Source organism: Lagenorhynchus albirostris, chromosome 15, assembly GCF_949774975.1.
Source record: "Lagenorhynchus albirostris chromosome 15, mLagAlb1.1, whole genome shotgun sequence".
Classification (NCBI taxonomy): Eukaryota; Metazoa; Chordata; class Mammalia; order Artiodactyla; family Delphinidae; genus Lagenorhynchus; species Lagenorhynchus albirostris.
In genome coordinates, this window is record NC_083109.1 from 56,800,551 (window position 1) to 56,828,272 (window position 27,722).

A 27,722-nucleotide genomic window follows, 5' to 3' on the forward strand; every position below is an offset into this window, starting at 1 on the left:
ACACAGACAAAAATAAAAACAAAAAAACCAAACAAATAACAACAACAAAGCAGTCCTCCAGGAGCCCTGAGCCTCGCAGAGAACTGATCCTCATGGAAGAGGCCCAGGAGGAGCCCAGCCAGGCCTCATGGCTCTCCCATGGGGTCCCGCATCTGGGTGCGGAGGGACTGGGGTCTAACCAGGCGTGCCCTTGGGCTGGCCTCAAGCCCTCTCTCAGGCCTCCTCACTCCTTGCAGCCTGGCCTGAGGAGAACAAGGTGGGACAGGAGTCCTCAGCCCCAGGGCGGTGTGAAGGCACCAGGCCAGCCCTAAAGGGACTATGCCAGGGGCGGCCCTGCTCCCCGGTCCCCACTGCGCTAGATGAGGACCTGTCCGTCCAGCAGAGCCTGGAGGGAGGAAGTGAGACGGACTCGCGCAGCCTGGTGCTGCCCCCTGGTGGCGATGGCCGGGATGGTCGGAGCCCGCGAGCATCGCCCATCTCCCTCCTTCATTCTCCCTCAGAGTGTCCCAGTTCAGATGCGCCAGCCGGGGTCCAAACCCTGCGTTAAGGGGACCAACGTCCTCAAAAATCCCCAGAGAACGAGGCAGTCGCCAACCTTATCCCAAGATGTATAACCTCAAGTCTATACAAAGCCCCCTAGTCCTGGGGTGTGAAATCGGGAGGATTTTAAGCCAAATGGGGTGGGCTGTGATGGGTGAATCACGCAGCTCATTCATTCATTCATTCATTCATTCACGCAGTCAATCTATATTAGTGGAGCACCTCCTCCATAGCGGGCTGGGGGATGCAGCAGGACAGGAAGCAGGCATCAAACCTCAGACAGCAATGCACATAGGGATGTAGACACTGTCCAAAGGAGACGGGGCGCAGGGGACAGAGTAAGAAGAGGGGGTGTGGCAACACGTCATCATGTGGAGGCAAAAATGACTAGCAGGAACGCCAAGCTGGCTGTTTCAAGACTCTCAGGTGTGGACGCCTTGGAATTGGTAAAAGAGCTGCAGCGACAGGAGGTCAGAGGGTCCGTGAAGGGGGAGGTGGTGCTGGAGCGAGGCCCTGACCACAGAAGAGGCATCTTTTCTTTCCAGGAAGACAAGATCTCTGTGGGAATCAGGAAAGGCCTTCCTCAATATGCTTCTTTTCCATCAGCTGAAAAACGGTTGCAACAATTCACAAATCTAACACATCTCTGATGTAAGTGACCCTTGGATGCCATGCACACCTGCCTTCATGCCCAGATTCTCTGCCTTTGCAGGTGTCACCTCTACTTTTACCACGTCTCACAGCTTGACCTGTTTCAGAACTTCAAATAACTGGGCTCATAGGAGATGTACAGTCAGGCTTCTTTGGCTCAGAATCATTTTTTGAGACGTGTTCATCTGGCTGAGTACACCAATAGTTCATTCTTTTCATCGCTGTGCAGAACTCCTTGGTACAAATAATGTACACGATATGATGATCCACCCACCTGCTGACAAATATTTGGGTTGTTTCTAGATTTTGGCTATTATGACTCAAGCTACTATGAATTTTCTCATACAGGTCTTTTTCTGAACATATGTTTTTATTTCTCCTGGGTAAAAACCTGGGAGTGGAGTTGCTGGCCCCAGGTGGGTGGATGTGTGCCTTTAGGAGAAACTGCCAGTCTTCATAAATGATGAACAATTTTACACTCACACCAGCAATGTAGGAGGTTCTAGTTGTTCTGTATGCTTGTCAACACTTGGGGTTGTCTGTTTTTTAAAATTTAACCAGTGGAGGGACTTCCCTGGTGATTCAGTGGTTAAGACTCCATGCTTCCACTGAAGGGGGCACAGGTTTGATCCCTGGTTGGGGAACTAAGATTCTGCATGCCACATGGCCAAAAATAAATAAATAAATAAATAAAGACTCCACTTCCCACCAACATATTTATAAATAAAAATAGAACAGAGAAAACCATAATTCAAAACAACACATGCACCCCAGTGTTCATAGCAGCACTGTTTACAATACCCAGGACAGGGAAGCAACCTAAACGTCCATTAACAGAGGAATGGATAAAGAAGATGTGTAGATACATACAATGGAATATTAGCCATAAAAAGGAATGAAATTGGGTCATTTGTAGAGATGTGAATGGACCTAGAGAGTGTCATACAGAGTGAAGTAAGTCAGAAAGAGAAAAACAAATATTGTATAATAAAGCATATAAGTGGAATCTAGAAAAATGGTATAGATGATCTTATATGAAAAGCAGAAGTAGAGACACAGACATAGAGGACAAATGTATGGATACCAAGGGGGAAAGGGGTGGGGTGGGAGGAATTGGGAGACTGGTATTGACACATATACATTATTGATACTATGTATAAAATAGACAACTGATGGGAACATACCGTATAGCTCAGGGAACTCTACGTAATGCACTGTGGTAACCTAAATGGGAGGGAAGTCCAAAAGGGAGGGGATACCTGGATGTGTATGGCTGATCCATTTTGTTGTGCAGTGGAGGCTAACACAACATTGTAAAGCAACCATACGCCAATAAAAATTTTTAAAAAAATCTAAAGAGATATAACCAAATGCAATGCATGAACCTTGGTTGAATTTTAAATTGGAGGAAAATCATGAGACATTTTTGTAAAAAATGGGGGAACTTGACATCATATATTAGATGGCATTATGGAATTATTGTCAGATTTTTTAGGTGTGATAACAGTATTGTGGTTATATAGTAAAATGTCCATTTAGGTGATGCATACAGAAATAAAGAACAAAATATCATAACGTATATGACTTTAAAATTGTTTAGCAAAAAGAGAGAGAGAGGGCTTCCCTGGTGGCGCAGTGGTTGGGAGTCCACCTGCCGATGCGGGGTACACGGGTTCGTGCCCCGGTCCGGGAAGATCCCACATTGCCGCGGAGCGGCTAGGCCCGTGAGCCATGGCCGCTGGGCCTGCGCGTCCGGAGCCTGTGCTCCGCAACGGGAGAGGCCACAACAGTGAGAGGCCCGCGTACTGCAAAAAAAAAAAAAAAAAAAAAATGTTCTTCGTCCTATATCCAAGTTTCTGAACATCTGTGAGTTTTTAAAATAAAATTTGAGGGAAAAAAAAGAATAAAATTATTGGAAACTTTCTTTAAAGTTGGCTCATTATATTTTTTGTCCTGAAACTATCTGGTAAATCTAATTTAAATGCAATTTTATTTAATGACTAGTGTTGATATTATGATTCATCACTCATTTACTTAATTAGCACTTGACTTTAGGTACCCAAAATGTCCAATTTGCACACTGATATTTTTTCAATTAAATAAAATTATGTTTCGGGAAGAAAAATAATAAAAATAAAAAATAAAATAACATTTAACCAAGCGGGATCCTCCCGGACCGGGGCACGAACCCGTGTCCCCTGCATCGGCAGGCAGACTCTCAACCACTGTGCCACCAGGGAAGCCCTTGATTTTTAATTTGTGTTTCCTAGGTGAATGGGGATGCTGAGCATCTTTTCATATGCATGTTGGCCATTTCTATATTTTCTTTTGTGAAGTGTCTGTTCAGGTCCTTTGCCCACTTTTAAGGTTGTGAGGTTTTTTAAAAAAATCATTCAATTGAAGGAGTTCTTTTATATTCTGCATACCTGTCCTTTGGACTTTAAATATTTTCTTCCACTCTGTAGCTTGCCTTTTTATTGTATCTAGAGATGGTATCTGTTAAGAAGCAGGTGCTTTGATGAAGTCGTCTTTCAAGTTTTTCTTTTATAGCTTGTGGTTTGTGCCTCGTGTCAGGTAAGAAATCTTGACACATGATCGCATTTGTTAGTTTTCGGTTGCTTTCCGTTTTTTGGTGTTGCTTTTTTCTTTTTGATGTACTTCCTTTTTAGTTAGTAAAAATAATGATACGGTTCCAAAGTCAAACCTATAAACAAGGTATAATTAGAGAGGACCTGCTTCCACTCTCAACATTAACCGTTTTAGTTCCTAAATAATCCTTCTTTTATTTCTTCTTGGAAATTATTTATCTCCCTCCCCGTTTCCTGACATTAAAAGTAGGGCTATAAAAAAAAAAAAAAAAAAAAAAAAAAAAGTAGGGCTATATAGGGACTTCCCTGGTGGTCCAGTGGTTAGGACTCCTCACGCCCACTGCAGGGGCCCGGGTTCGATCCCTGGTCAGGGATCTTACAAGCCACACGGCAAGGCCAAAAAAAAAAAAAAAAAGCAGTACTATATATACATATACACACATATCTTCTTGTTTGTTATTGGACAGTATATCCAAAAAGAGACTGTTCCATAGTAATATATGGAGATTTTCCTCTTTTTTCCCTTCTTTCCTCCCTTTATTTTTGGTAGCTGCAGAGTCACTATATGGATGGACATTTGGGTTATTTCTAGTTTTTTGTTGCTGCCTTGTGCCTACCTCACCTGATATTTTTGCTAGTCTACCTTTAGGATGGATTTCTAGAAATAGTATGGCAGGGTCAAAGGGTCCCCCATCTGTAACTCTGCTAGGTATCACCAAATCCCCCTTCTAGTGCTTGTATAGGAAAGCCTGTTCCCGCCCAGACTTGCCATAACTTTTGGTTTCTGCCAATCCGATAGGAGCAGGGCTATCTTGGACTATCTTGGATGTTCCCCAGTGTCTGCAGGCGTAATGAGAAGCCATGAAGTATACAGGTTAAGTGCACAGACCTCACTTCGTGCCTTTGTTCGCACAAACCCTGGCTTTGCCCTTCCTGGCTGTGACCCCAGGTGTAGCACGGAGCCAGCCCCAGCGCGGAGGCTGCCCTCTACACTCGGGATCATCTCTTCTGGCTGTTTCAGGCCACTGATCATTTCACAATAAAAATGCTGGCTTTACTCCCTGGGCCGAACCGATTACCTGGGTTATGGCATTTGATCCCATAACAGTCCTATAAGGCAGCTATCGTATCCCCATTTTACAGGTAGGGAAGCCAGGGGATGGAGGGTTAGAAAGAGTTAGGGCTTTGCCCAAACTCACAGCTAAACAAGCAGGAGAGGCAGCTGGACTTGTGAGGCAACACATAAACTCGCACACGTGTGTACATGCATGTACCTGCATGTCCATGTGTGCATACACGCCTGTGTGTTTATCCACACACCTGTGTGCATGTACTCATATACATGTGTATGTATGTACCTGTATCTCTGTGTATATACGCGTGTATACATATACAGTTAAGTCCCTACATACGAACGAGTTCCGTTGCGAGAGCATGTTTGTAAGTCCAGTTTGTAAGTCCAACGAAGTTAGCCTAGGTACCTAACTAACACAATTGGCTATATAGTGCTGTACTGTAATAGGTTTATAATACTTTTTTTTTTTTTGCGGTACGTGGGGCTCTCACTGTTGTGGCCTCTCCCGTTGCGGAGCACAGGCTCTGGACGCTCAGGCTCAGCGGCCATGGCTCACGGGCCCAGCCGCTCCGCGGCATGTGGGATCTTCCCGGACCGGGGCACGAACCCATGTCTCCTGCATCGGTAGGCGGACCCTCAACCACTGCGCCACCAGGGAAGCCTGGGACCAGACTTTTAACGTGGGGTCCCTTTGAGGCCATTTGCGGCTCCTGCTTCCCTCCCCTGTTCTGCGTTCCAGTCACCCACAACCAAGAGTGGCCCGTTCACCTATTCACCCATGTGTCCAGCCTCTTCCCCTGGCCTCTGGAAGGCCCTGCCTGCCCCCTTCTCTCTCCACCTATTCCTTCCAGCCCCATCTCTCACTCCTGGGTCTCTGTCACTTTCCCCAGGCCCTGGTGCCCCGAGGGCCTGGCGGGGACAGGTGAGTTTATGGGAGCTGGGATGGGGGAGCCAATCTCAAATCTCTGTGCCCAATTCCCAACAAGAGGTTTAATCCTTAAAATTCCTTCATGGCTACAGCACAGTAGCTTTTCTGTACTGCAAAGGCCGCTGTGCAGGAATTTGGCAAATGCAGGAATTTTGGCACTAGCTGCAGGACAGGAAGCCTCGGTTTCCACATCCAAACAGGGACCCATCTTAACAAGATTTTTAGGACTTAAAAGGATTTTTAGGATTTAAAAGGCCCCAAGTTGCAGGACAGGAACAGAGACGCAGATGTAGAGAATGGACTTGAGGATATGGGGAGGGGGAAGGGTAAGCTGTGACAAAGTGAGAGAGTAGCATGGACATATATACACTACCAAACGTAAAATAGATAGCTAGTGGGAAGCAGCCGCATAGCACAGGGAGATCAGCTCCGTGCTTTGTGACCACCTAGAGGGGTGGGATAGGGAGGGTGGGAGGGAGACGCAAGAGGGAGGAGATATGGGGATATATGTATTTGTATAGCTGATCCACTTTGTTATAAAGCAGAAACTAACACACCATCGTAAAGCAATTACACTCCAATAAAGATGTTAAAAAAAAAAGGCCCCAAGTTGGCTTCTGAGCAGGATTCCTCCTGGGTACCATGTGGTCTGCCTGGGCGTGAGGCTGGGCACAGGATGGGCTAAAGGGCACAAGAAGGGATTTTTTTTTTTAATAATTTTTATCATGGGGCATTTCCCCCTGCTGTCTTTATCTTTAAAAAAATTTTTTTTTTCCTTTGGCCGTGCCGCAGCTTATGGGATTTTACTTCCCCGACCAGGGATTGAACCCTCAGCAGTCAGAGCCTGGAGTCCTAACCACTGGACCGCCAAGGAATTCCCCAAAGGAATTCTTTTTACTTTGCAAAATATAACAAATATTATTCCCTCATCTTTTCAACGAAAAGGAATTTCCTAGAGAAGGGGCAGAGAAGTGGGAGAATTAAGAGGCAGAGAAGAAAGAGTATATGGCACTGAGCTACATTTTATTCACTAAACCGTGGCAGTTGCTTCTCTGTTTTGCTTAGCGCCACCCGGGAGGGCAGTACGGAAGCCGAGGCCTGAGAGATGGCTGGTCTGCACCCAGTAACTGGATGGGCAGCCGGAAACTAGGGTCGGCCTGCCCAGCAGCCTTCAGGTGGTCAGCCCTGCTGCTGCGACGGCGCTGGCAGGGTGTGTCCCACCAGCCAGGGGAAAGGACCAGTCCGGGGACAGATTTCTCCGGATCTGAATGTCAGCCCCCAGAAGATGCCAGCAGCTGCCCCTCCACCCTGCCCCCATCCCCAGAGAGACCCCAGAGAACCGAGTGGGGCACTGACTCCCGAGGGGTGGCACTAGCTGCAGGACAGGAAGCCTTGGTTTCCACATCCAAACAGGGACCCACCTTAAGATTTTTAGGGTTAGAAGATGAAGCGTCAGACGTAAACTAGGCATCCTGGGAACCAACTTCTCATTTGTAATAAATCCGAAGGGGGCTCCAAGTGGACCCGTGTCGACAAGGCAGGGGGCCACCCATCTAGGTCCCAAGTGTACTGATGGAAAGGGAGGTCAGGCGGGCCCACTGGCCACCACTCCCCAGAGGATGAGGTCTTGACCTGGGACTTGGCCAATCTGCAGTTTGGAGGACCACAGCCCTGCAGAGGCACCCAGGCCAGGCGGGCGACGGTCATGGGGCCTAGATGGCCCTGCCAGAACCGGAACAGGACCCGGACACGCCTGCAGAGCTCCAGCCTGGAGTCTGATTCTGCGCCTGCCAGGCTACTTGCCAGGTTTGACCTGGATTCCCAGAGAGGTCCACAGGCAGGAATATTCAGTGGCATGGCAAACGCAGTGCTGGCTGTGTGGGTGGTGTCCTGGGCCCTCCTCTACCGGCCTTGTTCACCGTGGTCCATGCGCCGTCCACGAGGTCTGGCCCAGCTCCCCGGCAGCCCTCTGCCAGCCCACAAAGCCACCCCAGGCCACTCTTAGACTGCCCAGCGTCAGGAGACACACTTACCAACGTTTAAAAAACATCCCGATTTTTGGCTTCTCTTGAAAACTGCGACGGCCCAGCTGCACAGGTCCCTGGTTCGGCAGATGTCGGGCCGTCCCCTTGGCCCGGCCCGGCCAGTTCCCATCATCCCAGGGCCTCCTCCTTCACTGCCTTGTACAACTTGACCTAAACCACCATTCCCATTTCGTAGCCTTGACGTCTGAGGCCTTGGTTCTGGGTCCCGAGACCTCACTGTAGACTCAGGCTGGGACGCGTGGGACCGCAGCGCCATTCTCTGAGGCTTCCCCACGCTTCTGCTCTGTCTGCACCAACCTCTGGGGCTGGCCAGGAGGGCCCAGGGCTCCGGGGGAGATGGCCACCCTGTCCCCCTCTCCCGTAGCTCTCATCTCAAAGTGGGGGGCCCCTCCTTCCAGCAGGGAGGCCGGCTCGAATACCTGGAAAGAGGGAGCAGTGAATGTGGGTCTCAAAGCCAGCTCTGCAGTCAGCAGAGGCCCCGAGAGCCCAGCCTGACAGATTAACTCAGAATCCCTGTCCTGGTCACTCGGGGTGGCCCGGATGCCTCACTGCCAGCCGCATGTGGGGTGCTCATCGGCGACAGCCACTACAGGACCACTGCCCGCCTGACCTGAGCCACAGAACAGCTCCGCCGCGCCCCCTCCAGGAGTGGACTGGGGGGTGTGATACGGCTGCAGGCAGGGCGCTGGGGACACCTCCCGCTGTTTCCAGCCTGGAGCAAGGCTGGGCAGGGTGGCCAGAGGCGAGGAGGCGTCACAAGGCCGGGAGGGCACTCAGGGGCCTGGCCGGACTGTCACACTCTACCACCTGCCCACCTGTGAAGGGGTGAAACGAACCAGCCCCCCAGCAGCAGCCCTGACCCTCTGCGGCACTGGGTCCGAACGGACGAGGGCGCCTCCTCTGTACCGGTGGGAAGGGGGCAGGATTCGGCTTCAGGGGGGCTGAGTGTGGGTTCTCTCCCAACGTCTTATGACGAACTCAGAACATCCATCATACTGGGCAGGATCATGCTGTGAACACCCATCCCTGGATTTATCCATCAACAACGGTGCCTGCCCGTCGGGTGGGTCAGTGGCCCTTTAAAGCTGCGATGAGCTGCGATTCTGTGTCTGAACAGCTCAGCCGGCGGGGGGGCCCGGGTTCCAGGCCTCACAGAGTGAGCGTTTTATGTATCATATATTAACTCGACAGCTCGAGGGAGCTGATCACTGTAAAGACACACAAAGCGAGGGAAATGTGGTTGGAACGCCTGAGCCACATGTGGCAACTTAAAATTAAATCAGTGAAAACTCTCTCTCTGCTACTTTAGCCACATTTCAGGTGCTCAGCGGACACCTGGGGCTCGCGGCTCCCTCACTGGGCAGGGCCGACGGAGGACCCTCCACCCCAACGGCGGACATTCTAACGGGCAGTGAGCGGTCAGAACAAAAAGGCCGAGAGTGGCAAATATGCCACAGCATCACCCACCCCCAAACGGGGGATCTACGGCTCCGTCTTGACATCTGAAATGTATGTTTGCAAATGTAGTTTGCTCTTACTTTCTAAAACGAGACCCTTTCTCCCAGCTTGCTGCTGCCGGTACAGTCATGACGAACCCAAGCCCCTCTTCAACGTTACCCTGTGGTTCTGGGGGCCTGAGGGGAAGATGCACCACTCTCAGGGTCCAGAGCGAGCCGTGTGAAAGGCCGTCCTCTTCAGGTTGCACCCCTCCCACCACCCCCATCAGCTTTATGAACTCGGACTCAAGGCCGTAAGTGGGAGGGAATGGAAGAGTAAATTGCACGCGCTACCTGCTGACCGTCCACGTTATGAAAAGGCCTTTGGGGAAAGCCATTTAATAACTCGACAATAAGTTTCCGTGACTTAAGACTATAATCAACCCTCAGCCAAAACCTAAAAGAAATCAATATTTTAATGTTCGAAGTTGAGCACCCGGAGAATGACTTTCCGCAGAAGGGTGGGGCGGGTGGCGCTATGGTCACCGTGGGCACCTGGGCAGGAAGTACCCGCCAGGTGGTGAGCAGCCCAGGGACACAGTGCGCCAGGCGCGGGATGCAAGGCCACCTCCCCTGGGCCACGCCTTCCACCATTTCAGTATTTCTGGTCATCTTATTGTACTTGGTTCCTGCCTGGAAAAACTTTTTCTTAAGCTTAAATGGGATGAATCAGAGGCAAAAACAACTCCCCCCCCTCCCCGAAAACCTCGTTATAAAGGAATAGGTTCCCCAGGCCTATTTGCAGGGAGAGCAGAAATCTCCCTCAACTTCCACGTCACTCACTGAGTTATAATTTTTATAGAAAATTTTATTCAACATACAACATTTTCCAGCAAAAAGGCAATATACAGGAAGAGTCGGTGTACACTGCTGCTACAGAAACAAACGAAAAATACTGGAAAAGGATGAAAAATAAGTGTCATCTGCTGATTCTATTTTACTGCACTCAAAACTAGACACGCAGCTGGCGTCAGCTCCAAAGGAAAAGGCCGGACTGAAAGAAAACTACACACAATGAATATCAACATCAGTGAAAGTCACTTAGATTCACCCAACAAAATGCCACCTCCTCCCAGTGGTAAATTGTACATGTTCATTCATTAAATATACAATTTCAATTTTCCTTTTTTTTTCTTTTTTATTTAGCTTTTTTATACAAAGTCAACAGCTTGCTAACACCAGTGGGCATGCCCTCTTTGCTAAAAGGCCCTCCTTTCTTGGTTCCGCCTGTTCCGTTTTAAGGAGACAAGTCTATTTATAATTTTTTCACCTGCTCGAATGAACTCTTGAGATCGTTAGGTTTGCCGAGAGGCAGCATAGTACACCTTAATTGTATTGAACAGCGTTTTCAATTTAATAAAAAGACCCCCGAAGTGTCTGTCAGGCCTGTATTCAGTGCATCCACTCTGCAAACGGGCTGCAGGACAGCGGTGGCTGACGGAAGGGAGACGAGTTTATTAAAAAGACCCAGGCAGCTGGGGAGACCGAGGAAGGGGCGACAATACACGAGTGAAGGAAAGAGCGCTATTTATTAGGTTGTGAGTTTCTCTGTTTCGCCTTTACAGATGCACAAAAGGTCATTGAAAAGTATAATTGAGGGAAAGACGTCAGACGAGCCTAAACAGAAGACTTACTAGCTGTGGGGCTGGCGGCCGGGCCCCAGGGCGGGGACAGCCGAGCCTGTCCAGCGCCGCGCCGCACCCACCGGCTGTTCCCCGACACGCTGACAGCGCCTTGCATCGTGGTTACCATAAAATAACTCTCATTGGCATCCAAGCTTTATAAAAACACCTTCATTTTGCTCAAAAAGGGCAATCAATAGATACAGAGAAGCCAAACTGAACAGCCTCAACAAAATAAAATTAACACCAGCAGCAAATCCTCTTGCTGAAGACTTGGGACAGTGCTCGCGCACCAGAGTTCTTGGCTGTTGTTAAAGGGCACACCCACCGCGGTCCGCCTCGCCCACCCGCCAGGGGAGGAAGTCAGTTATGGATTTTAATCGCCTTTTCCAGGTATGTGTAGCGACTCCTCTTTGGGGCTTTGTTGAAGTGGTCGAGCCCTAGCCAAGGCCGAGGATGAGACATGTTACCTGGCGGGGAGAGAAAGCAACTGAGACCACAGAGCCCAGGCTTGGGCCCCTGGAGCGAGTGCACCCCACCCCCAACTGAGGTCTCAGGGCTCCCAAGGGCGGCACCGTCTCCCCTGGGACCTTAGTTTTTTCGGCCATTGTGTGATGCCTGCCAAGTTCATCAGTTACAGGCTGCCATTCCTCCCTGTTCTACAGATAAGGAAAACAAGGCCGAATCTCCCAGCTCGAGAAATACAAGGGCCGCCACTCGAACCCAGGGCTGCCGGCCTCCCGGCCACTTACTACTTGCTTCTTCCCTGTGGGAGGGCTCTTACCAGGCTGAGGTTCAAAGTCTTTCAAGTTTACTTCATACTCATCTTCATTTATGTACTGGTGTCGGCCCATCATCACAATGGCAAATTTAAACTGAGAGACAAAAATCGAAAACGCCATTCATTCCAAATACTAGCAAAACTCACACCTCTGGCAAAAAAAGTCAAGACTTTAGCATCCCGCCCAACAAATTACTTGCAAGTATCCAAGAAGCGCGTACCTTTTCAAACTCCTTTTCCTGGATGTCTAGCAGACTCTGAATCCGCTTCATCACTTCTCTGAAATGCTCACCCTGCGACGACAAAGGGCGCATGTGCTCACAAAGCTCATGCCCTCCTGTGCTGCCCCCTCAGGGAAGGAGCCCCACTGAGCAACGCTAACCCAGAGCGCGAGGGCCCAGGTCCCGACCCGAGACACTCAGTCTCTTAGCAGAAGGACGCCTCACCTGGTGTATCCTCAGCAAGAACGGGATCCCGAATGTCCCAAACACCTCTTTGTGGAAATGTGCCACTGTGATCAGCATCTCATTTTCCTTATCTATGTCTACCTGGTCCAAAGGTATTTCCTGGGGACACACGTTTTTAACACAAGGGGTTGAGAAATTCAGTTAATGCAAACACAGCGCCACATTTTAATTCTTAATTCTGACTCACTCCTCCAACAAGGGAAGCTAGGTCAGATTTTTGCCAAAATGTCATGTTTGAGGCTTGTTAGAATAAGAGTTTAGAGCCAGGAGAAATAGCTAAGCTTAAAAGAAAACTCTGGGGACTTCCCTGGTGGCACAGTGGTTAAGAATCCACCTGCCAATGCAGGGGACACCGGTTAGAGCCCTGGCCCGGGAAGATCCCACACGCCACGGAGCAACTAAGCCCGCGTGCCACAACTATTGAAGCCTGTGCGCCTAGAGCCCATGCTCTGCAACAAGAGAAGCCACCGCAATGAGAAGCCCGCGCACCGCAACAAAGAGTAGCCCCCACTCGCAACCAGAGAAAGCCCGCACGCAGCAACAAAGACCCAACGCAGCCAAAAATAAAAATAAATAAATTTATATATTTAAAAAAAAAAAGAATCCGCCTGCCCATGCAGGGCACATGGATTCTACCCCTGGTCCAGGAAGATCCCACATGCTGTGGAACAACCAAGCCTGTGAGCCGCAACTACTGAGCCTGTGCTCTAGAGCCCACGAGCCAAAACTACTGAGCCTGCGCGCCTAGAGCCCGTGCTCCACAACAAGAGAAGCCACTGCGATGAGAAGCCCGCGCACCGCAACGAAGACCCAACGCGGCCAAAAATAAATATTTTAAAAAAGAAAACTTTTTAAAAAAAAAACTATTTATTTGGCTACATTAGGTTTCTGTTGCGTCACGTGGGATCCTTAGTTGCGGCATGTGGGATCTAGTTTCCTGACCAGGGATCGAACCCGGGCCCCCTGCATTGGGAAGGCGGACCTTTAGCCACCAGACCACCTGGGGAGTCCCAAAACTCTGGGTTTTAAGAGACCAAATAATGAGTTGTTCCAGTTACTGTGGCAATCTCAGCAGTTTTAAAATCAACAGGGACCCAGTTTCTGACTAGATGTGCTTGATGATCCATACTTAAAATTAATTTCTAAGGACAAATAAGTGAGATATCTGGAGTAGTAGAGAGTAGAAGGGTGGCTGCCGCAAGCTGGGGCGAGAGTCTCAGCGGAGCAGATGGATGGCGGTGAGGAATGTCCAACAACATGAATGTGCTCACACTACTGAACAGTACATTTTAGGTTAGGTCTATTTTATCATAATAAAACATTCAATTTTTCAAAATCTGGCAGAATTACATTAACCTCAGGGGTCACTTCATCTACCGGCACAGAAACAAAACGACAGCCACTGCCAGGAGCCGCCGTGCTGCCTGAATAAGCTGCGGGCGGCCGCCCCACCTGCCGGGGCTCAGGAGCCCTTCCTCCCTGGTGCAGCCAGAGGGACACTCACCTCTATTCGAAACGTTCGACTTGTCGCAGGAGATAAACATTCTAGGAGTTCGTCTTCTTGATGCACACCAATAATTTTGTAGCTTACGATTTCTAGCAGCCTGTGCAAAACAAGGAAGAATGTGAACTATATACATTCATGTAAAAAAAACTTTCTAGGGGCTTCCTTGGTGGCGCAGTGGTTGAGAGTCCGCCTGCCGATGCAGGGGACACGGGTTCGTGCCCCGGTCTAGGAAGATCCCACGTGCTGCAGAGCGGCTGGGCCCGTGAGCCACGGCTGCTGAGCCTGCGTGTCCGGAGCCTGTGCTCCGCAACGGGAGAGGCCACAACAGTGAGAGGCCCACGTACCGCAAAAAAAAAAAAAACTTTCTAGAAAACTATTCGTCCGTCATTTTATTACAAAGCTACGAAGATTCGCTTGTCTTCTTATGAAGATTTGAAATGTCAAAAGCAGGTATCCTTGGGGAGCAGACAGAAGAACACTGGCCAGGGACCCCCTCGGAGCGTGTGTAAATCTTTCTTGCTATGGTTCCAAACTGGGCAGGGCTTGTGAAATGTTTCTCACTCTTTAGATAACAAAGGCCTCATTCTTTTATTAATTTTGTAAAGAAAACATTCCGGGAACCAAAGAGCCCCAAAGGCTGTTCCATCCTGCGAGCCGAGTGTAAGACAAGGTGATGAGACCAGCACCTGACTCTGAAATAAAAACTGAACATCAAATCTGGGGCTTCTTTCTGCGGCTTGAACGCTGGCGAAACAGATGAGAAGTGACCAGATTTCTCAGACACGGTCAAGGCCCACGTTTTCCAGCTTCAGCTGATCAGTCTGCTTGAATCACTCTTCCTCTGCTTGACTTTTCTACCTGAATCTCCCTTTTGCACTACTGCTAATTAATATCCAGAGACACAGGGAAGGAAGACGGGCAAAAGAAAAGGATTAAATGTGAAGTATTTATATAAAGTGTTGCAAAGTATGGGCTGAAAGGTGAGCATGGCAACTACTGTGGGGGGGGGGGGCACTGCGCAAGTACAGGGCTGGGCCAGGGCTGCCCCTGCCTCCACCTTCAGGATTTGGGAAATACTCGCCTAAGTTTCCCTGATGCCTTCTCGCCGAGTTCCACAGCCTTTTTACATTCCTCTAACAGGTCCCGGACACACCCGTGCTTGTCTGGATATAGTGTTATTTCCTAAGAAACGACAAGATGAAGGCTATACAGGAAACAAGACACATGCGGGGCCTGCTTGGGCCCATCCCCGCCGACCACCACTCAGACCACCTGTCCAAGGCTGGCAGCCGCCCCACACCGCAGGGAGTCTAAGAAATGCCATTTTGAGGCAAAAAGCTCGCCATTCACAGGACAGCTACTCAGGCATTTCTCCCCCCGGAAAGGTCACTAAGAGGCTGTCCAATTCTCAGCATGGTGAGACAGAGGACAAGGACCAGGGTGGACTGTGTCATTTCAGCCTGACAGCTGCACACGGGTGACAACATGGATGGCACATGTCCCAGATTTCCTCTCAATACCGGTAGAGCTAGAAAGGTGAACGACTTGGGTGTCTGAGTAGGTACAGACTTTCCAGAAGAACCACTTAATGTGAGGCTGTGTCGTCTGCAAAGGGCCCAGCGGAGCTGCCACCGGCTCCAAGGCCAAGCAGCAAGGTCCAAATCAGTCGGAAAGGGTCTCCCTGACACTGTCACTCTGCCTGAAGCCTCAGAGGTGGCGGCAGGGGCTGGGTGGACAGAGCTCCTCCCCGCACCGGGGATCTCGAGCGGAGCCGCTAACACACGCTACCGCTTAGGGAGCTTTCTTTGGTGGTTTTAGTTTTCAGGGTCTGGAAATGAGATACAATACACAAGATGCAATAAAAATAAACACTCACACCATAGAAAAGACTCACCTCTTCCCTAAATTGGCTGTTTAACCATATACACTTAAAACTTCGCCTGTTCTCAAAGTCCGTGATTTTCATCTTAAGCTATTAAGAAAAGAGAGACTCATTTTAGATTCGCTTCCACAGAAACCCGAGCCTTCTCCTTATTACCCACGGTTACATTAATTTGGACTCATACCTGCTGATAGTAAAGTTTCTTAGGTTGTCTAGGCTTGAAGAACTGTAGAAGATCTCTTAAAGTACCTTCATAATTATGTCTAAGAGGATTACCTGGGCCATCCCTATAACTACACAAGAAAACAGCATATAAATAAAAGACTTGTTTATTTGCCTAAAACAAATATCCGTGAGTGAGCATAAAAGCAAACCTCTGGCCTGACACCTAGACTTGAAATTTGGACTCTGACTACTCCTGTCCCCAGGTCCTAAGTCCCTGCGTCTGTCACACCTGAACACTCTCTGCAAGGGTGACACGGCACACAGAAGCCGGGCCGGGCCAGGCCCAGCCGGACACACATGGGAGGGAGGTGTGTGGATGAGGTCTCTAAAGTAAGCCTGGCTTTAGATGAGGCTGCCAATTATTTTGACATCTTGGGGTAGCGTGGTCAAGATGTAAGTGGTGACAATTCTATATCTGAAACTAAGCAAGAAATGGCATGTCAGGTGAGGTGGCAGCTACTTATTACATTAGTTCGGAGATGTTTGGATGAACTATGGGACACATGCAGTCAAGACCAAACACGGGGCATCTGTGAGTGTGGCTCACCCTTGAGACTTGAAGAACTGGAGCAGCATCGGGTCGGTGTTGAGCCTCTGAGCAACTGTCTTTGCCACCTGGAGAGGGAGGGCCAGAGTCAGGGAGCAAGGTTCACATCCGGTGAACAAACTGAAACTTGCTGATACACTTTATCACTGTTCATTTGCTGAGTGCTCTTAAAGAAACCTGTTATAAGCAGCCTGAATTTAAATGCCCCGGAAAGTTACCATCTAACAGGAATAAACTATATTCCTTAGTATATCACCACAGGAACAGCGTATCTGAGGAAGAAAACCTTTTAAAGTGTTTTTCACTTTCATTGGGGAGGTCTGTCTGTAGATTTATTTCCTGAAGGCTTTTTTTTAATGGTTCACACTTGGCATGTTATAACTGAAGCAAAGCTGCTGTTAAAACTATGATCTCTGAAACCAACTTATGCCAGGGGTCAAGAGGATTTCGAAGAGCAAGAAGACAGGGCAGTGGGTGGGGGTAGGCGAGTGAGGGGAAAAGAGCTTCCGATCCCCCGGCAACATCAACATCAACCCACTTGCATCAAGAACTTCCTCAGACAGTGGACTGCAACCCCTCCTCCAGAACCAAACCCATTACACAGCCTCATCAGCAAGCTTTTTAAAAGAGAACTTTGTCTCTCTGGTGTGGAATCTGAAGGGAAAAGAGCATTTTATCAAATACCTGAAAATAATTCATTCTATTTGATAATGTAACCACAAATCCAGGATCATTGGGGATTGTTTTATCACAGAAAATCACATCGACACGGTGGTAGAGATCTCTGAAATATTCCTTTGCAGTGGGTAATTCACTGTTATCATTTTCGGGGTCATCCCTGGGGGGAAAAACACAGACAATCAAAGTCCAAGCCAGGGTTCAGGCATCATCTCCCAAGGAACAGTGATGCTGAGCAGTGCGGATCTAAACTCAGGCTAGCATTTTCCGATGCTGGGAGCCTGCCCGGCTACCAGGCAGAGGCGATCGTGGACAGAAGTGTGCGCTGAGCCACGCACAGGGCTGGCTGCTTTCCGTTCCTGATCTCGCTCCCGAAACAGAACAGTGCCCTCTCGTTCCACAGACAAGGGAAAGGACTCAGGATGCACTGCGGGGCCCACCCTGCTGGCTCTGCTGAGTCTACTCCCCAACCGGGACTTGATAGGTTATCACTTCCCAGAGAAGGCTGCAGGATCGGGTCGCTGCTATACCTAAAATGTTTACTGCCTGGCCCTTAAACGAGAGGTCTGCCACCCCTGCTCTTGGCCACCGGGCCCTGCAGCCTCCCTATGGTCAGTGTTCAGGGCTGCCCTGCCCTGGCAAAACAGCTTCAAGAGCAAGGAAAGGGCCGAGTGCGTCATCAGGCTGCCTTCAGACTGCACACCTGCCGGCTTCCACGCAGACAGATTAAAGTGACTACCCAAGTAGGTGCATTCTAAGAATTTCATGTTTTCAAGGAAAGAAAACAATCTTGCTCTTCCCTAAAGACCTTTGCCCTCCTGCTACTAGTTGTCATGCTCGCTGTAGACATTTTTGGGAAATAAAAGCATTCAGTGAGGAAAATGCTTGCCACCCCTAATTCCAAAACCCAGAGAAGGCCAACTGCTGTCAACATTCTGTCAATGTCAAACAAAACGTGACTCAGGGTCTAGAGAATCATTTCCTGGTTCTAGGACTTCTGATATTAGTACAAAGAGATAACTTCAAGAAGTACGTACTTCTGAAACACTATAATGTCACCATCCATTAGCTCATCGAGGGCTTTATCAAGAGACACGTCATAGTCCTGAATTCTCTCTGTTAAATTCGGTTTAACTTCCTACAGTAAAAGAAAGGACATGGTTACAACGCAACGTCTGTCCAATGTTTAATACGGCCACACACTGTATGTACTTTCTCTATACCCAATTCCAACAGCCCTACAATTTTAAATAAAGAGTACGAAATACTAGTAATAAGGATATAATAATCACTGACCCTAAAGAGGGAAACATCAGAAATGTACAGAGAGGATTCTGACTCAAGATCACCCGAGGCCCCATTTAGCTGTGGTCTTGACACAACAAATGCAGGGCTAGCAAAACAGGCAGAAGTCGTCCTCCCCAAACCACTAACCATGTGCTGATTACAGAAAAATAAGGATCCAAACCTCATAGAGGATAAGACTAGTATCTTGGATAAATCCTGCTCTGTCACACATAACTGGCAGCAAGTCACCTAGGTTCAAGAAAAATGAAGAATTCAAAGCTGTGATACACTGAGACTCTGGCAAAATCAACTCAGAAGGTGAGTGCTGCCAGACTTACGTATTTTACAGGATATTGGTGTGTAGATATGCCCACAGTAATTCAAGCTCCGTGTTTTGGGATCGTACATCTTCAAAAATAACATCACATCATCTACAAGGTTAAATAAACAGGCTTTGTTAGGATCTTCTGGTCAGTGCAATGTTAACAAATAGCAACTGAAATGACAACTTAGGGCACCTAAAAGTTACTGTGTGCAATGAAGTTTGTTAAGAGGCTGATCCTAGGTCTGAGGCATCATTTCTAACCTCAAACCCATGGGGAACACTGCATTTGAAGCAGGAAAGATGAGAATGAGTGCAGAGAATTTAGGAAACCTAGTTTTAAGACCTGGTCCTCACTAGCAGTGTTTTACCATCGAAGTATCGTTAAAGGTTGTGTCTGAGTCTTTGCCGGAGAAGTGACCACTTGAAGTAATACAAATAAGCAATCTTGGACCTACCTGTTTTGTAAATAAAGTTGCGCTGGAAGACAGTTTTTTTACCTAATCTCTGTAGCTGCTTAGTAGCTACAATAGCAGACAGAGGCGGTATGGCCCACAAAGCATGAAATACTGACTATCTGGCCCTTGACAGCAACCCCTGCTCTACACCATCTGTCAAGTATATACAAGACCAGCGTGATTAGAAAAATGTGGAATGTGCTGGACTCCACGCTGCTGCCAGCTTCTCACCTGCCAGGACGCTACAACCCACAGTCGGTCTGATTTGACTTCATCAAGAAGCCTTGAACACGGTGGATGTTTCGCGAGCATTTTGGGGATTAACAAGATTTCTTTGCAAGGGAAGAACACTTAACCCTGTGTGTTTAGAACGACACTCCGGGAATAAAACTCCACTCTGGAGGTGCTGGGCTGGGGGAGGAGGCACTCACGATCTTTATCAAACTTGGGTAACGTTGCTCCACTAGCAGCCAGCTCCGGATCAACTGTTTCCAGGAATATTGTCCAAGGGTTTTCATTATCACTGAGTTCAATCATCTATTCCCAAAAGAGATGCTGGGCTTAGAAGATTTTAATGGCTAAGTGAGAGTGAAAAACTATATTCAAGTAGAAGACAAGATCCAACTCTATGTAACTGGACGGAGGGGAATACCGCAGGGCACACAGTGCCTGCCGCGCACACCCAGACCAGACCAGACCGCCACACTCACCGTCTTGCCGCCGTCGGCCTCGTTATCCAGCATGGCCGGTCGTTTGGTGCCATTGCTCCTCGCCTGCATGGGCCACAGTCGAATCTGATCTTGAGGAAATCCCTGGAAATAATTACAGTTAAATTAGTTGAAGCAAAATCAGCTTATATTTTAATTCAACATCAAGGAAATGATTCTATGATTATAAGGGGAAAAAATCATGATTACAGCTCTCCCTCCTGGTATGGGCAACAGTGACCTGGCCTTCGGGATCCCTGGTGTCCCGGAAGTTCAAGCCCATTTTACCAAGGGGGAGGCGGGCGGAGGAGGGGGAAATTAGGGGAGATGCCAGAGGGCACAACCCGGAAGGGAAGGAACTCTGGTCCCAAGCTCACTCTCAGGTGGTGTCTGGACACAGTGCCTGCCTCCAAGGGCAGGATCCTCCAGGGTCCAGTTATGGAAAAGGAGAGAGAACTATCAACAGGAGGACGGGCGCTCACCATGGTCTGAGAGAGGTTCTGGACAAACTCAGCAAGCGAGGAGTTTTTCAACACTTTGAACACAGTGTATTTCACTTTTTCTTCATCGTACATATCATTTCCTTGATGGCCACAAAACTGGTCCTCTGCAACAATCTGCAAATAGGGATGAAAATGCAGAATGGAGTTTACACCACTAACACACACAAGAGAACCAGGTCAGGCTGATCGAAACCAAGGTTCAAATGCTAAAACTAAAAACAACTAGTGTTGGGCTTCCCTGGTGGCACAGCGGCTGAGATCCACCTGCCGATGCAGCGGACGCAGGTTTGTGCCCCGGTCCGGGAAGATCCCACATGCTGCGGAGCGGCTGGGCCCGTGAGCCGTGGCCGCTGAGCCTGCACGTCCGGAGCCTGTGCTCCGCAACAGGAGAGGCCACAACAGTAAGAGGCCCGCATACCGCAAAACAAAACAGACAAAAGAACAACTAGTCTTTTGCTTTGATGAACCTTCTACAGAAGACCCAAGCAGAGAAGCACCAAAATGACCAAGAACTAAATCAGGTACGAATATTTGGAAACCCTACATATTTCCATGCAGCCATTCTAAACTCATCCATAAACATCAACTAGAAATCCATCTGGATGGTGATCCCCAAATATGATAAAGCCAGGATGCACATGTACCTTTTTCTCCAGGTAGTCTATCAACTTGTTAAAACAAATGCCTGTTTCCTAACTGCAACTAAATCATGAACCAAAACCACCTGGCAGTTCACCCCCCACCACCCCAGCTGCCAGAGCTCTCCCTGCCAGGCCTCATCTGGGTTCTGCTCACCCTTCCTTCTCTGGTCCCCTGCATGCTTTATAAACACTAAGACACTGCTGCTCTGGCAGCCTGAGTACCTCTCACATCTAAGCCCATATCCTGAACTGGAAAGAACATTCCCAACGGTCAGGGAACTGGCCTGCAGTTCCTCAGTCGCACGCTCAGGGGGGCTGCCCAGACACGTCGCCGACGCCCTGGCCCGCGAAGCAGCTTCGCGCCTGCCCAGAGGCTGACCTGCACTTGCATGTAGAGATGGGCTTCCTGCCGCTCCTTCCGCTTCTGAGCCTCGATCCTTTTCTCTTCTTGTAATCGCTCCACCAACTGCTGAGGGATATCATGGTCGGTGACAGCTTGTAAAACCTCACCTGCAGGACAAACGCATCTTCCTTCACCTCTGTGCACGTCATCGCAAATAAAGCCACCCTTCAAAGTAAAATTACTTGGCACCCTGGGTCCACATCCAAACCCGCAACCCCAATCCAGCCGCTTCCAGATGATGCTGTAAGGCAGCATAAGCAGGCAAGTGTCTGGACAGGTGGCTCTAGCTTAGGTCCACTGTAACGTGGTATAAAATGCCCCAGCGGGCGAGACTCAGGGCCCAGCCGCGAGCTTGGCACAGCCAGGGCACGACACACCCGCTCCACTCACTGAGCTTCGACTCCCGGATGTAAACCAGCATGTAGGCGTTGGTGCAGTGCCGCACGGAGAGGTCGTCGTCGTGGCCCCCATAGTTGTGCTCGATGGCCTCCTCTTTCGTACACCTGGACACCACGTCATCGTCAAACTTACACCACTGCAACGGGGAGCAGCAGAGATACGGCGCTTTGAGGAGCACACAAAGTAAAAGGCAGCATTCTCCGAAAACACAAGACCTGCCTCAGGTGACCCTCACAAAACTCGCCAGCACTTCTGCCGTCCTCGTCCCACATGCTGGAGAAATTGCTAATATCCGTCCATGGGCAATTTCTGTAATGTACTCAAATATCCTAAGCCTCAGCTTAGGCTCCATCTCTGTCCACTGTGGATGGAGTCGTTTTAAATGGCACTAACCCTACAGTTACAGGTTCCGCATCTGGTGCCATGAGGGTCCTGCCTTCAAATCCCCTCGGCATGAGCTGGACGGGCTCCACCTTGGCTCTGTTCCTCACTGGCCCTGTGGCCCTGGACACAGACCCCAAGACCCTCATCTGCTCCTCCTGGTGAAGATCACGTGATGGGATCCACGTGAACCAGGCAAACACCGCGCATTACATCGCGTGGGTAATGGGGCACGTGCAATAACACACAACCAATGCGGGCCCGTGAGTGCGGGCCACAGATGATTATTCTAAGTGGAAACTAAGTGCCTCATGTTAGATGTAAAGGGATCCTATAAGGTCCAACATTCAATACTAATAACGAGAATGTATATATCAAGTACAATCATAATTAACCAACCACCTTTAAAAGTATCAGGAACATACAGGCACAGAGGCCAAGAAGGGATCCTTCACTATCAAGGCCAAGTCTGAAGCTGAGCGTCACTGAATCCCCTACACAGCATCACGTCCACCCTCCCCAGCACTTACTTTGCCATCCCCTTTAGGGTTTAGATAAACCACATAATGTCCACCATGATTATCTCCACTATGAACCAGGACTGCATGAAGAATATAATTTGCAGGGTCTTTAGGATCCGTTTTTTGCAAAAATTCATCAAGTGGTAGCTGTTCGGGGAACTCAAACCTATTTAAAATAAAAACATTTTAAGAGAAATCCAGGTTTCATTTACTTGTAAAATATTTCACCTTTAGGCTTTACTCCTTGCTAGACCTTCTAATTCACTGGCTCCTCTTTACTTGGAAAGGGCAGCTCCTACTCATCACAACAAATTATTCACACGTCAACAAAATCTGAAGCTTGATTTGAGAAAAATACCTATAAAGCACTGACACACCTAATGGAATTTTAAAGCCCAGGATATTACATAACAGTCAGTTTTTGTGACAAAAACACACTGACTTTTCTAGGATGTGGATATTTCCAAATGTTGTCATGAACGGGGGCGGCGGGGGGTGCTTGAGAGGCAGGAAGAGCGTGAGGTGGGTGCACAAGGACCGTGGTGCTGAGCAGAGCACGAGCCTGGCGTGGAGGGGCAGCTGCCACCCAGCACGGCCCTTGGGAACTCAGGCCCGGCACTGCCAAGTGTTTTGAATGCCAGATGCCAGAAATCTGGACTTTTATGTGAAATCTCACGACCTGAAAAAACGTTGGCAACTAATTCCAATAAAAATAGAAAGAAAACCAAGGTGAGGACCCAACAAAGCACACCAGCAGGTTGGGCCTAGCTTGCAGGCTGCTGGTCTGTGAGGTCTGCTGTCTCAAGAGACCCCACGGAGAAGGGCAAGAACAGACGAGCAGGCCCGGCTGGTGGCAGGTGATATGATCGACTCACACTCTCCGCCGAGTTTCAGGGGTGACTGACCAACCTCTAGGAGGCTGGTTATTGTCAGGCTGTACCCCCTGACCAAGGAGTACAAAGTCACTGCTCCAACTAATCAGGGTGCAAGTTCTGTCTCCTGAACCAGACAAAGCAGTGTGTGGTAGCAACCTTTTAACTGGTACTTTAAGGATCTATAAAACACCTGGAATGGGGGACACACCCACCTACGCCAGCATTCCTGAGGATTCTAGCACATTCTATAAGCCTATACCAACTGAGAGATAACATATTGGCGAATCCTATGTAAACCAATAGTGTAATAATAGCAAATGCCACTTCTGGGGAAAGCAAAGCCTGTGCAGCAGAAAGTACCCTCTCCCCCGCAGACTTCAGTCTGCCACAGCGTAGACAGAGGGGCTCCCTGAGGAGGAGATACGGAGGAAGCAGCCCCTGAAATTATCCCTTTAAAAGCACAGTTCTTGGGACACCTCGGCAGAGAGGAAACCTAAATAAATCAGAGATGAGACCGAAAACAGAAAAACTAAACAAAGCACTGAGACTAACCCCCTAAATCAGGATGATGGGTAAATCTTAACTCTCACATCCCACTCTAGATTACCTATCGTTGATCTTGATATTTTGGTCCGTCTGAGGGTCATACATAAATCGCATCAGTTGTAGGTGTAACACTGGTGGCAATGTTAGGAATTTCACACCTTTCTCTGCTTCCTGAACATTGAAAAAGAAGCACAGGTTTAGTTTACCTCTACTTATTTCTCGAAGCAACAAAAGCAACAGCGTTTCACAGCAAGGGTGGAACACGTTGGGAACTTCTGGTAGGGAGATGGGCACAGGGTGCCTTTAAAATGTTCTGTGTGTGGGATTTCCTCTTAGTTTGCATTATACTCTATCTTGATGTCCAGCGACAGGGGAACAGTGAAGTAAACTACAGCTCAGTCACTTGTTGCCCTATTAACACAGTCATTAAACACTACGAAAATTCTGGACAAACACGGGAAAATCAAATGGAAAAGCAGAGGATTATGATTATGTGAATGAGGTGTGCCTATGGACACCAGAACAGAATAAGACGAGCACGGTCTGGGTTGGGAGAACTGCCTGTGACCGCCGTCCTTCCCCGTGAGCACGGTCACGTGCTAACTGTTCACTCCTGCTTCTGAAGACCCCTCCGACTCGGTATCAGCAAGGCCCTCTGACCACCGTCACAGCCTCTGCCCAGGCGTCACCAGCCTCTGGGGCAAAGGACACCCCGAGCAAGGCCTCTGTGGGAGAGGCCCAGCCTCACTCCTCCCCCCACCTCAGCCAGCTGAGTCCTCACTCAAATAAGCCTTCACCAAAGCCAGTCACCACCAGGCCATTGGCGGCCCTCAGCACGGCTGTATTCCTTCGGAGCTGTAAACCTTATTTCCAACACTGGCTAGAACACACCCACCTGGAGGAACTGGTGTCCTAGGTGGCAATGTTCTCTGTTGTACATTAGCATGGTTAAGGAAACTGGGTAGTTCTGGGAAGAAAAACAAAAACCCAGGAACCTACTGCCACACAAAGGAATGGCACGGTTTTAGTACAACTTGAAACAATAATAGAAGAATCCTGTTTCTCAGCCACTGTCCATTGAGAGTCTGATTCTAAAATATATTTTGTTCACCCAGAGCCAAAAATATCCAGTGTGGATAAGGGCAATTCTGTGAGTTGACTCAAGTGTTTCCTAAGCAAATCCAGTGGCATATTTGCCAAGTAACTTACTGATCTACAAATCAGTGGCCTGACCAAGCAGGACAGCAGGTCTGTGACCCACGGCAAAATGGGCTCACCAGCACCGTGAATTATAAATGTGCGAGCTTGGTAAACCCAGGATGGTCCGAAAAAAATCATATATTAGTTGAGCCAGTGAGTCAAGGTTATGAGGCTCAAGACAGACCTGGAGGGCTGGACCCGTGAGGATGCCTTTGACCCACCAAGCAGCCTGGCCAGGGCACAGCCCGGGCCCCTCCATCTGACCATGCACTGCCGCTTGTTTACAACACTCATTGTTCTGCCAGAGTTCCTGTGGGGCCTTGTGGAAAACAAGCAGGGACACCGAGTATGGAACAATAACAGAAAATGCACTCCTCGTTCTGGAAGTCAGGATCCTCAGAAAACTAACTGACACTCCACTGCGGCGGCGGGAGAGCAAAGCACCACCACCAGCCAAAACCAGAGTCCCAGTGACCAAGCAGTTCTATCTGTGACTAGGAGCAACCGAGGGAAGCTCTGGCACAGACAGCAGTGAAGTAAGGGGCAGAGTTGTGGATGGAATTGGGGCAGGGGGGAGGTGGGGGGGTACACGTGCCGGGTGATGGTTCTGCCTCTGGTAGCCAGGAGGCACAACACCTTCCCCACCCCTGCCTGTCTACACCAGCAACACGATCAGAGCTCTCTAACACAACGTCCAGACTGAGAAATAAAATCCTTTTGCGTTCTAAACACCAGCGGCATGTGAAAAGATACAAGTGAATGTTTAGTTCACAGTCAAGCAAAAGATCTGAAAACAAGGTGGAAAGATACAGCGGGACACTAGCACACAATCTCCAAGTTACCTGCAAGCCATGCTCCCCGGCATCGTATTTATTGTCACCGTCTAGTTGTTCTACTGCCACGTAATCCACAAATGATTCAAATACTTTCAAGAGAGAAAGAGAAAAAAGTCAGCCGAAGTTATCACTAAAGCTTTGATTATAACATAGTCAATCAATCAATTCAGGCACGCCAGGGAGGAATGTAAATAACTGTAGCTGTGAGCACAGGTCTGCAACTTCACTGATCCAGCAAAAGGTGTGAACTCTTAAGGCCACTGAGGGTGTTACGTGATAACATGGAGTCAATGTTTTAATAAACTTAAGTAATGTTAAAGTACAAATTTTAACCCAAACACTTATTCTAAAGTCAGTGCAGAAAGAGAGCAGGCATGTGGGAGGGTGGGGTGGGGGAAGAGGGGGAGTTTGGAAGGGGACACAGGCTTCTGCTGTGAGAGGGAGTAAGAGCGGAGGCTCCTGTGCACAGCACGGGGACACGGCTGATAACGCTGCCACGTGTAAGTCAAGTTCATTGACCAGAAGGCAGTCATGCTGTCACAATACCTGAGCATACCAAATAACCACGATGAACACTTTAAATACCTTACGATCCTGTCACTTAAACCACAATAAAGCTGAAAAGGAAGAAGGAAGAATCCATCCAAGGATGATAGCCAATGGACCAGGAGGTAGAGTCTAGAAAGAGGTCTACACAGATGCGAAGGGCTCGCTGCTGACAAAGGGGCAGCAGAGCACCTTTGGTCCACTCTGACCATAAGCAGAAAGAAACTATTCTGGGTGGACTGTAAATAAACAGAAAAGAGAAAAAAGTAACAGATAAGAGAATTATCTTAAGACTTCAGGGCAGGTGTTCTCAGACACAAAAAGCAAAGATTGATACCCTGGATTTCACTACAGTTATGACATTCTTTAACCAAATGGGCACACTGCAGGAGTGAAAAGGCAAGCCCCACGCTGGCGGAGAGCCCGAAACCCAGGCGAGCAGCAGCAAACACAGCCCGTGAAGAACTCGCGCGTTGTGGCCATGAGGGAGTAACAGGAAGCGCACTCCCTCCCTTGCACTGGGCTCCATTACAAGGCCAACAACCGTATTCACACGCTAGACAACAGGCAGGACAGGACGTGGCCACTGAGAGCCCTCCAACGCCCCAGCTCACTGTGTGGAACTTCCAGGCTGCAGCGCAGGGCAGAGAAACCCCAACGGGCCCCAGAGTCTCCCTGAGACAGGGTGGGGCTTTCAGGGGCCCGAGGCAGTGGCCACGTGCAGGACGGAGGGCCCCGGGGAGAGCCACGCGGGAGAGCCCCGGCGACGTGAGAGGCTCCTCCTGGTCTCGAAGGAATCAGCTATCTCCAAACAACGAAATGTGCCCCGGAACAAAGGGTAAGAATATCCAATACCCAACAGGATAAAAATCACAACAGCTGGCATCCAATAAAAGATGACCAGACAGGCAAAGAAGCTGGAACTCACAGCCAGAGATGGAAAGCGAATCGATGGAGACAGATCCAGAAATCACGGAATTATTGGACCAGGACATCAAGTTATTACGAACTACATTCCATATGTTCAGGAAGACACCCAAATTGCCAATAAGCATTCGAAAAGGT

General features: G+C 49.0%; 1 protein-coding gene across 2 annotated transcripts in view; it reads right to left on the minus strand.

The window, feature by feature from the left end:
• Positions 1-10,833: 10,833 nt before the first annotated feature.
• Positions 10,834-27,722, minus strand: part of USP7 (ubiquitin specific peptidase 7) — a 56,259-nt gene continuing 39,370 nt past the window's right edge. For both annotated transcript variants that reach the window (XM_060122389.1, XM_060122390.1), the window contains 21 exons: positions 26,118-26,200; positions 24,137-24,246; positions 22,664-22,820; positions 21,744-21,888; positions 21,330-21,460; positions 20,289-20,423; positions 19,810-19,911; positions 19,531-19,636; positions 18,658-18,750; positions 18,501-18,568; positions 18,070-18,170; positions 17,039-17,192; positions 16,355-16,422; positions 15,767-15,875; positions 15,595-15,672; positions 14,782-14,882; positions 13,698-13,797; positions 12,173-12,292; positions 11,948-12,019; positions 11,730-11,820; positions 10,834-11,415 (listed from right to left, as the gene is read on the minus strand). In XM_060122389.1, the coding sequence (XP_059978372.1) occupies positions 11,309-11,415; positions 11,730-11,820; positions 11,948-12,019; positions 12,173-12,292; positions 13,698-13,797; positions 14,782-14,882; positions 15,595-15,672; positions 15,767-15,875; positions 16,355-16,422; positions 17,039-17,192; positions 18,070-18,170; positions 18,501-18,568; positions 18,658-18,750; positions 19,531-19,636; positions 19,810-19,911; positions 20,289-20,423; positions 21,330-21,460; positions 21,744-21,888; positions 22,664-22,820; positions 24,137-24,246; positions 26,118-26,200 (2,231 nt within the window). In that variant the 3' untranslated portion in view covers positions 10,834-11,308. The remainder of the gene's footprint in view (positions 11,416-11,729; positions 11,821-11,947; positions 12,020-12,172; positions 12,293-13,697; positions 13,798-14,781; positions 14,883-15,594; positions 15,673-15,766; positions 15,876-16,354; positions 16,423-17,038; positions 17,193-18,069; positions 18,171-18,500; positions 18,569-18,657; positions 18,751-19,530; positions 19,637-19,809; positions 19,912-20,288; positions 20,424-21,329; positions 21,461-21,743; positions 21,889-22,663; positions 22,821-24,136; positions 24,247-26,117; positions 26,201-27,722) is intronic.